Consider the following 11047-nt stretch of genomic DNA (forward strand, 5'->3'; position numbering starts at 1 on the left):
TTCCTCCCTACAATAATCCTATTGTCCAGCCACTCCCTTATCCTTTTAATGACTAAGATAATTCTCAATAAATACTAAGGGAACTCAGAGGCCAGTGCCGGTGTGGGTCCTCTGTAAGCTGAGCGCCGGTCCCCTGGGCCCCGCTTTTCTTTCTCTACACTTTGTCTCTGTGTTTTATTCCTTTTCTCAAGTCTTTCGTTTCCACCTAACGAGAAACACCCACAAGTGTGGAGGGGCAGGCCACCCCTTCAGTAACCAGCCTGGTCAACATGGTGAAACTCCCTCTCTACTAAAAATACAAAATATTAGCCAGGTACCAGTATGGTGGCATGAGCCTGTTGTCCCAGATACCTGGGAGGCTGAGGTGGGAGAATCACTTGAAACTAGGATGCAAAGGTTGCAGTGAACTGAGGTCTTGCCACGGCACTCCAGCCTGGGTGACAGAGTTAGACCCTGCCTCAAAAAAAAAAAGCCCTAAAAACCCTAAGGCTGGGTCAGAACCTTATAGATTACAGCCTGTTTATCCTTGCAATACATTTTCTCAGTTATTAAAAAACAAAAAATCTACTAAAAATAATGCATCTTTTTGACACAACTTGCCTTCCTGTCTCTTCTACAGATGCAGTGAATTGTGCACACAGGAAACACCTTGATTGATGGGACTTTTTTCTTTCCCTAGATATAGAAATACAGTCCACAATGATGCACTTTGAAGGCAGGAATCCCACTTCTACTTTCTAAATACTTTTTCTAAAAGAATTTACCAATGATAAAAACAGCAGGTTAAAAATCTAAGTTGTGAAACCCTCGGGAAAGCCACCAGCAGTGCTGGGCACCAACGGTCTCCTCCCCTCATCATCCAGGGAATACAGCCTCTCTCTCTCCAAGTTTTCTGCTCTCTCAGAATAAGACTGAAAAACAATAGGCCAAGAGCCAAGAAACAGAACAGTATACTAGCTGTTCTTGGTGCATATAACTAGCAGCTGATAAAACATAAAACACAGTCCAAATAAATCTTTGAAAATACAGTATTATACATCCTGTTTTATACACACACACACACACACATTTTTTAGATAGAGTTTTGCTCATCACCCAGGCTGGAGTGCAGTGGTATGATCTCGGCTCACTGCAACCTCCGCCTCCTGGGTTCAAGTGTTTCTCCTGCCTCAGCCTCCCAAGTAGCTGGGATTATAGGCACCCACCACCATGCCTGGCTAATTTTTATATTTTTTAGTAGAGACTGGGTTTCACCATGTTGGCCACGCTTGTCTTGAACTCCTGACCCTCAGGTGATCCACCCGCCTCAGCCTCCCAAAGCACTGGGATTACAGGCATGAGCCACTGTGCCAGCCACATCCTATACTATTGAGCCAGTGTATCTGCATTTCATAATAAAATATTCTAAGCCTTACCAAATATTTTTTAGAAAATTCAAAAAGAGATATAAACCAGAAATTTGTAATCCAAATTTCCTCTATTTGACTTGTTTTACAAAGTTACAAAAAAAGTCTCACAATCAGTACGTCTCTGGATTACAGATTGTATTTTATTATTTATAGGGTAGTCTATTTCTTCCACTAGATTACAAATTTCTTATGGCAAGTATCTTTGTGTATGGTAGCCATAAAGTCTGTAAATGAGTAATGTCACCATTTAAAAAAAATAGACGAAAGCCCCTTGATTACTTCTACTGGAATATGCTAAAAAATGAAGGTTTAATCAGTGAGAATCAGACTCACAAAGAATCAGAGACAACACAAAGCAGACACATGTGCAGGGATTGGTGGGAATTCTGCATCAACGCAAAATGTCTGTTACAATGGTGCACAGCACACTGAACAACACGTTGCCATAAAGGACAGGATCCTGAGCAGATCATGTAATGTCGTGCAACACAGTAGGTATGGCAATGCAATATCAATGAGCCATTTATTATATACATTCACTTACGTTTCCCGACTGTAAGGACACCCTGTAGGTGCCCAACAAATATTTTCAAAGTTAAACTGCAAGTCATTAACGTCCCTTATGGTCTAAAATCTTCTCTGGAATCAACTTTTTCTGCTAACAACATCATAAGTTATAGACGTCACTTAGAAAAGAAAGATAATGCCAGTGCAGGCAGAGATGAGAATGGAAACCTTGATTGGAAATCATTTGACAACATCTATAAAAAGCCTTAAGAATGTATATATGCTTGGACCCAGGAAGTCTATTTCCAGAAATTTGTCTGAAATAAATAATTGATCAATCACACAATGACAAGGTCAAGAATATTCACTGCAGCATTCTTCAAAATATTTAAAAAAGAGGATGTACACAGTGGCTCATGCCTATAATCCCAGCAATTTGGGAGACTGAGGCAGGAAGGTCACTTGAGCCCAGGAGTTTGAGACCAGCCTAGATGACACAGCAAGACCCTGTCTCTACCAAAAAAAAAAAAAAAAAAATTGAAAAACAAGTTATGCATGGTAGCATATGCCTGTAGCCCCAGCTACTCAGGAAGCTGAAGTGGGAGGACCGCTTAAGCCTGGGAGGTTGAGGCTGCAGAGAGCCAAGATCATGCCACTGCACTTCAGCCTGGGTGACAAAGCAAGACCCTGTCTCAAAAAAAAAAAAAAAAAAAAAAAGAGAGAGAGAGAGTGTTTAGACAATTAGACTGTCTGTCTAAAGAACTGGAAGACAACTGAGAAGTCATTTCATTCCACAATTCCACTTTATGTAGGAGGGAACAGATACTTAAGAGAAATTAAGGCACTTAACCAAGTAAGGTCTCACAACTAGTTAGTGGCCCAACCAAGTTAGAAATTAGGTCACCTGAAAAGATTACTATGTCGACATGGCCTCAGTGAACTAGAACTCAATGTGGGAAGTAAAAGCAGAGCAATGGAAATATATTTTCCTAGAAACATGTCAAGTGTTTAGCTATGTCCCTGACAGCAGTCACTGATGCATACTGCAGGGTTTCCCACAGGAATGCTACAGGACCACAATGGTGCTTCAGAGGACCTCTGTGCAGTCCAGATCCCTGGACATGCCAGAAATCTGTCTCAAAGTGTTCTCTCAGTGTATTGCTCAAGGCTGAGAACCAGCCTAAATGCTGATTGTATATACTGCATGTCACTGGTAGAAACTCTCAAATGAGTAGAGGAAGGAAGCAGTGCACAATGACACAAAGGACCTTGTCAGAAATAACCCATTAGCAGAAGGGGAAGTTGGGACTGTCTGCACCTGGACCGGCATTTACAGCTCGCTGGGTGAAAAGCCAAGAAGCCAGGCTCTTGGGAGGTCTCTCCCCTTCGGCCTGGACTTGCCCTTGTCTCTTACCTCTTCTCTGCTAACATCCATGTTCCACACTGCAATTCCGCCATCCGAGGAACAGGAGACGAGCTGCCTGGTGAGCTGAAGGTAGCACAGCGACTGTACCTTGTCACTGCAAACAGCACACACAATAGTCACTTGTCTCCATGTGGAAAAACACGGGAACTATCTCATTTAGGCTCAAATAGTTCTCATTAAAACCATCAAGTGGTATTTTACCATTGACTATCCAGCATGGTAAAATGAATTCTAATATAAACTTCACTTGGCATTTTATAATTCATAATACAGAATGATACTTTCTATAAAATATACAACTACTTTCAAATCAGTCATTAAGAATTGTAGGCCAGAGATTTGATGAAGGCTATGGTTTTCAGGACCAACCACCATGATTTCCCTTTCAGATGCGTAAGATTTATCTATTTGTTCAGAAACAAAAAAGAACAAAGGAGGTATAACTCCCTTACTGAACACAATTCATATGAACAAGGAGTCCAACACCACAAAGATCGCTAGTATGCACAGACACACACACAGATGGGGTGAAGACCTCTGTCCCCCTGCATGCCTGTCATACTACCCTTTAGGATGCCCAAGGAAACAAGCTCTTGGCCTGTTATAGTGTACAATATGTTTCCTCAGCTAATTTTCAGCTTGACTGTGATTACAGTAACAGCTGCAGCCTAGCCAAAAAGGAAAGAAAGGAAAGCGGGGTGAAGAGGTATTTCTTTTTCTTTCAGGGATAGAGGGCAAGATCCTAAATATACAATGGTATCACTCAGGTGAATTCCACTGTCAAACTAGACATTATTTCTCAATTCAGTATCTCTTAGAATAAAAAAACCAAAACCAAAAAACGAGTTAGGCTCCCAGCTGAAGAACAGCTTAGTATTATGTTACATGCAACCTTCCATGGTCAAAGTCCTCACCTGCATCTCTGTTCTATGCCTGCCTTAATCAGATATTTCAACGAGGTGACTCCTTAAGAGAGAAAGTGGCAAGTGCTCTTTGGACTAAGAAGGAAGAAAGCCCTGTACTCGTTTTTTGTTATTGTTGTTTTGCTACTAAACATCAGACACTTAGGGCTGACAGAAAGCAGTTAAAAGTGAACTGAGCGCTATCAATGATAATTGCCATCTTAGAAGGCGGGGTTTGCAGAAAGTGTTATCAGACTACTAATGCCTTTCATTAGCTCCCCACTAACTCGGATTCTTTCCCCACCCCCACAAGTGGTCACGCACTGATGGCCCTGAAGTAAGAGCGTCCGGCCTTTTCTTCCTCCGATGTCCCACATGATGATGCTGTTGTCAGATGCTCCTGAGAAGAGTAACCGCTGAATAGGGTCCCACCAGAGGCAGGCGATACTACCTAGGGATTTGTGAGAGAGAGAGAGAGGGAGGCAGGGGAGAGGGGAGGGAGGAGAGGTAAAATATAACTCTACATCAGGAGGCATACATTTGACAGCTGAAGACCAAACTAAGACCAGCTGAGTCTTTAAGCAAAAAGGTTCCTTCATGGTGTACAACGGGTCATTCAACCATGCCATCATGAGTCATATAGGAGACACAGCATCATTATCCACAGTTGAAAGATTAGAATTTTCAATTGTGCATCAAACTACTTGGGGCTGGGCATGGTGACTCACACCTGTAATCCCAGCACTTTGGGAGGCCGAGGAGGGCGAATCACTTGAGGCCAGGAGTTCGAGACTAGGCCTGGCCAACATGGTGAAACCCTGTTTCTACAAAAACAAAAACAAAAAAATAAAAATTAGCTGGGCATGGTGGCAGGTTCCTGTAAACCCTGCTACTCAGGAGGCTATGGAGGGAGAATTGCTTGAACCCAGGAGGTGGAAGTTGCAGTGAGCCAAGATAGTGCCACTGCACTCCAGCTTGGGCAGACTTTGTCTCAAAAAAAAAAAAAAAAAAAAAAAACTCCTTGGAATACAAAGATTTTAAAGAAGTTTTCCTTGTTCTGTGCCAAAATTACAAAGTAGCTTACATATGAAATGTTCAGAAAAAGTTACTGGAAAAAAAAATGCTAGTAATATTTAGTGAGAAAAACCAGTAAAGTTTACTGTGTCCAACCTACACAAGATAAAAAATATAGATTATTCTGGGTCTCTGGAATCTTTCAGGTGTTTTACTCCAAGATGTCTATGTTTAAGAAAATTAAGTACTACAGAAAAAAGTCTGTTGTATACTACACAATTATGCCAAGTAATTTAAGTGAAAAATCTGAACTTCCCATCTCATACTTTATATTGGCTAACGTATCAAATTTGAAACCCTTGAGGAAATCTTTCTTTCTACATACAGGTGGATCTTTCAGTAGATCCTTTCCCTGTTCATCAACTGCTGTTTATCTAGAAAAAACATTATTAATCAACTGAGTAAAACTGAACCAGCCATACAAGCTAATAATAATTTTGGTAGGTATACAGAAAATTAATGATGCCATATTCAAAAGCAAACAGAAACTACTTCTCACACACACTTTCCAAAAACAGAACAAAAGCAGAAACAAAGAAATATTCTGCAAAGGCTTCAGGGGTTAGTTTCACATGACTTTTGACCCTGTGTAATCTATGTGCCATCCATTTCAGTTAGAGGCCTAAAAGCAGATAAATACAGTCTTTCAACATGAAAACTACTAAGTAGTTACCAGACCCATTCTGCCTTTAGCAACCCTGAAAAAAACTGACGAGCCTGGGGGTCATGAGAGAATTAGTCATAAACGGAAAGTGGTTTCTTCACGGGCCTCTGCTTTCCTGCTCAAATCCATTTTAACTTACTGTTCTCTTTTCTTCTTTTCCCCTACAGGGTCCTTGATTTGATATACTCTATTTCACCTAAATAGATTACATAGAAAGCATAGTGTACATTTATTATAACTTGTTACAACTAAAACGCTAACTATGGTCATAAATAAGTTCATCATTAATTCTTTCAGCAACTCCCCCGTTCTCCATAAACCAGAGGGCCTCAAAGTTTGTATTTTGTGACACATATCAGAATTTGATCTTGTGATCGGTATGAAAACTTCAATCCATTACAGCTTAGCGTCTGACACAGTTTAGACATGTGTCCCCTCTAAATTTTGTTGATATATATATATATATTTTTTTATTTTTATCTTTTTTTTTGAGACAGAGTCTCCCTCTGTCACCCAGGTTGGAGTGCAGTGGCATGATCTTGGTTCACTGCAACTTCCACCTCCCGGGTTCAAGAGATTCTCCTGCCTCAGCCTCCCTGAGTACCTGGGACTACAGGTGCCCGCCAACACGCTCAGCTAATGTTTTTTGTATTTTTAGTAGAGATGGGGTTTCACCATGTTGCCAGGCTGGTCTCGAACTCCTGACCTCAAGTGATCTGCCTACCTCAGCCTCCCAAAGTGCTGGGATTACAGGTGTGAGCCACCGGGCCCGGCCTCTAAATTTCATGTTAAACTAATCCCCAGTGTTGCAGGTGGGGCGTGGTAGTTGGCTCACGGGGGTGGATTTCTCACAAATGGTTTAGTGCCATCCCCTTGGTGCTCTCCTTGAGATAGTAAATGAGCTCCCTTGAGATATGGTTGTTTAAAAGTGTGTGGCACTCCACACCCCCACTCCTGCTTTGGTCATGTGATGTGCCTGTTCACACCTCACCTTGTGCTATGACTATAAGCTTCCTGAGGCCCTCACCAGAAGCATGCCAGTGCCATGCTTCCTGTACAGCCTGCAGATCCACGAACCAATTAAACCTCTTCTCTTTATAAATTACCCATTCTTAGATATTTCTTTATTGCAATGCAAGAATGGCCCAATACAGCATCTAATGAAACCTCTTTATTACATGTGTGTATGTGGCGAGTCACATACAATCAACAGACTTTAAAAACCCCTCCACAGAGCTTCACTAACCCACTGCACTACAGAAATGAAATTCCACCCAATAATTCTTTCCCCTCAGTCCCTATGCAGGGTATGTTTCCCAAGCAGAGGCTGAACCAGCCCACACATTTCTTATAATTGTATTTATCAGGTCTTGCTCAGGGGCTTAGAAACTGATAAATTTTTTTAAAGTAATAATAACAACTCTTCCAAAGGTTTTACCAGTTAGAAGTAATTTTAAAGGTCTTGTCAACACGATAACTTATTTTATTTTTATTTCTATTTTTTTGAGACAGAGTCTCACTCTGTTACCCAGGCAGGAGTGTAGTGCTGTAATCTCGGCTCACTGCAACCTCCGCCCCCTGGGTTCCAGTGATTCTCCTGCCTTAGCATTCCAAGTAGCTAGGGGTGGGATTACAGGTATGTGCCACGATGCCTGGTTAATTTTTGTATTCTTAGAGAGGGAGATTTGCTGTGTTGGCCAGGCTGGTCTTGAACTCCTGGCCTCAAGTGGTCCACCTAATTCGGCCCCCAAAAGTGCTGGGATTACAGGTGTGAACCAGTGTGCCAGCCATAACTTAATTTAAAAAGGTAAGCAACATAGAAAGTATTATCCACACAAGCAATTTAGAAGGGATTTCGACAATATGAAATGAACCCATCACCCCACCTTCACTTAGTTTTCACTCTGAATCCCATATCTGGCCCAATCAAAATGAAATCTGACAGATCATGAGGAACAGAGCATTCATGAATCCACATAGAAGAGAACTGAATTTGGGCCGGGCGCGGTGGCTCAAGCCTGTAATCCCAGCACTTTGGGAGGCCGAGACAGGCGGATCACGAGGTCAGGAGATCGAGACCATCCTGGCTAACACGGTGAAACCCCGTCTCTACTAAAAAATACAAAAAACTAGCCGGGCGAGGTGGCGGGCGCCTGTAGTCCCAGCTACTCGGGAGGCTGAGGCAGGAGAATGGCGTGAACCCGGGAGGCGGAGCTTGCAGTGAGCTGAGATCCGGCCACTGCACTCCAGCCCCGGCGACACAGTGAGACTCCGTCTCAAAAAAAAAAAAAAAGAAAAGAAGAGAACTGAATTTGAATGCCCAAGTTAGGCAAAAAACACTCTTGGGTGATATTATAGCTTACCTTCATGTCCTTTGAGGGTTGTGATGACTGAACACGTGTTCTGTTCAAGCTTCAGCAGGGTGATCTGCCCAGAACAATCACCAACGAAAGCATACTGAGTGTCAAAGTCATATCTGAGGAGAAGCAGTCAAGGATGTAGAACAGAAATCACCTGAAAATCCTCTCATAAGAGAGACACCAGAATTGGTCAAAGTTAGTTTCCAAAGTCAGAAAACATGCATTTTAAAGAGAATAAGCATATACCTAAAACTATAACAAAAAAGGAAATACCCAACTGAAAATCATGCAATATGTAAATATTGAAGGTAAACATTAAAACAGCTGTTATTACTGAGAAAGTTTATATTCATTCATTCGACAAGAACTCATTGAGTGCCTGTTACTATATCAAGCAAGATCCCAGGAACTGGCAATAAAAAAAGAGCTGGTAGTGCAGACACACACAAAAACAAGTAGATATAATCAAGTACAATAAAGTGTCAAAGGGTGAAACTGATAACTACTGGGCTGGGTGCAATGGCTCATGCCTGTAATCCCAGCACTTTGGGAGGCTGAGGTGGGCAGATCACTTGAGGTCAGGAGTTCAAGACCAGCCTGGCCAACATGGTGAAACCCCGTCTCTACTAAAAATACAAAAAATTAGTTGGGTGCGGTGGCACACGTTTGTAATCCCAGTTACTTGGGAGGCTGGGGCAAGAGAACAGCTTGAACCCAGGAGGCAGAGGTTGCAGTGAGCTGAGATGATACCACTGCACCACTCCAGCCTGGGTGATAGAGCCAAAAAAAAAAAGAAAGAAAAGAAAATAATGCTAACTACTGAAAACAGCAAGAAAGCTCTGAAATGTAATGGTTATTTATGAAATATCTCTGAAAATAATGCAAATCTGACAGTAAATACAAGACATGAATCCATGTTTCTTTTGGCCTAGAGAATTTAGCTATAAATGAAGAGGATGATTCACTTTAAATTACTGTGGATAGTTCAATAATCCAAAACGCAGTTGTTTGTGGCAGTAGTACATTTAAATTTAGAAAATATATCAACTATTGGTCACAACTCATTACTTTCTCAATTTGTGGCCATAGATATTTCTGGAAAACCAGAAATTAATACACAACATGTTAACTAGTATTTATAATACGAAAGCTATTTACAACAGGGTAACTATCACTCTTCCAAAACACAAGTCAAAAAGAGCACTGTAAACTAGGGCATGACTGTGATTCTGTATCACTTTCCACAAATCCATTATCAGAGGCCTAGCACATAACACAAATGCTTATGTAGCACACACTGTATCTGAGTATTTTTTGCTTGTTTGATCCTAAAGTATATGGTACTATTTTAAATATTTCACGCTGTGCATTCATTTGTAGCAAACATTGTAAAGAAAGGCTTTCGATGGATGGAATTGTACTATGCCAGACATTCAACTCTGAGAGAGAAACTACCACGCGGTGTCTGTCTGTTGTTGATAACCTTGATCTTGCCATCACTAAGATACACAGCAGGCAGGGAGATCCTTAGGTAAGGGCGAGCTCTACAGGAAGCAAATTCCATGTAGTAGCAGGAATTTTTTAGGCAGTGATTTTCAGCACTTTGGGGGATCCTGAGCCATCTTTGAGAGTTTTATAAGGATTATGGGTCCTCTCCACACACAAAAAAGCATTAAGCAAAAATTGTGTGTAAAACTCCTTGTAGCCCATTTAGGAACAAACCCCAAGGCTATAAACCCTTAATATTCAGTATATACACTTACAGAGTCTGCAAATAACCAATTACTAGGAGACAAGTTCCTGTTTTCCTTTCTTCACACAATAAAAAGTCTTTCCATTAGAAACGCAAAGATGTGAGAGGAAGGGTTTGCATTAATGGGCCTGGGTTTTCCATAGTTTTGTATTAAAAACCTATAGCACCTCCCAGCAGAGAACAATTCATTTCATTATTATTTTTAATAAACCCAATTTACAGCAAGAACAGCAAATATGGAAGTTCTTGGATTTTCGGTGAAATATGTATTAGGTTGGTGCAAAAGTAATTGCAATTTTTGCAATTACTTTCAATGGCAAAAAAAAAGAAACACAATTACTTTTGCCCAAACTTAAATAGGTTTCATTCAGTCTTTAGATTTCAATTAGCAGTTTGGGATGAGATTCAGAACCAAACACCGAGAAGCAGAGGCCAGGGGAAGGAGAGGTCCGTGGCTCTGAAGGATACTGCAGACACGAAGCCCAGGACGTGAAGAAGTGCCTCCCGAGCATGTTCCCGCTTCGCGTGCACATCCAGCTCACACACTTGTCGTAGCCAGTACTGATGACCCACTCTGTGGCCAAGCTGAAGATGATCGCAGACACCCGGTTCTGATGAGCTGCAGGAACAGAAAGGTGAAGAGATGTCATCTCCAGAAACAGCACTCTATGGGGAAGAACTGAGGCTCAATCTCTCAATCTGCTCAGCCAGGACACAGTTGTATACAAGAGTGTACTGGAAATGCCTATCCTCTGTGAATATATTTCAGACAACCTTCTCCAGCTCAACAACTCACTAGCACAGGCTCTCTCCAAGGCCCTGCCCTCTGCTCCCCCTAGTCGGAGCCACCAGAAGCTAGGAATCATTAAAGAGTAATGCCCAAAGAGAAATCAAATAATAGCTTAGTGTGTGTGTGTGTGTACATATATATATATATATATATATCTATATA

The 11047-nt window shown here is 41.5% G+C and overlaps 1 protein-coding gene across 1 annotated transcript in view; it reads right to left on the bottom strand.

The window, feature by feature from the left end:
* The window catches only part of WDFY1 (WD repeat and FYVE domain containing 1), a 69979-nt gene that overhangs the window by 13662 nt on the left and 45270 nt on the right, over positions 1–11047 (bottom strand). Inside the window, exons 5-8 of the mRNA XM_017850276.1 lie at positions 10564–10714; positions 8346–8458; positions 4569–4695; positions 3331–3436 (exon numbers count right to left, since the gene is read on the bottom strand). Of these exons, the coding sequence (XP_017705765.1) occupies positions 3331–3436; positions 4569–4695; positions 8346–8458; positions 10564–10714 (497 nt within the window). The remainder of the gene's footprint in view (positions 1–3330; positions 3437–4568; positions 4696–8345; positions 8459–10563; positions 10715–11047) is intronic.

The sequence above is a fragment of the Rhinopithecus bieti genome, unplaced genomic scaffold, assembly GCF_001698545.2.
Source record: "Rhinopithecus bieti isolate Rb0 unplaced genomic scaffold, ASM169854v2 scaffold_33374, whole genome shotgun sequence".
Lineage (NCBI taxonomy): Eukaryota > Metazoa > Chordata > Mammalia > Primates > Cercopithecidae > Rhinopithecus > Rhinopithecus bieti.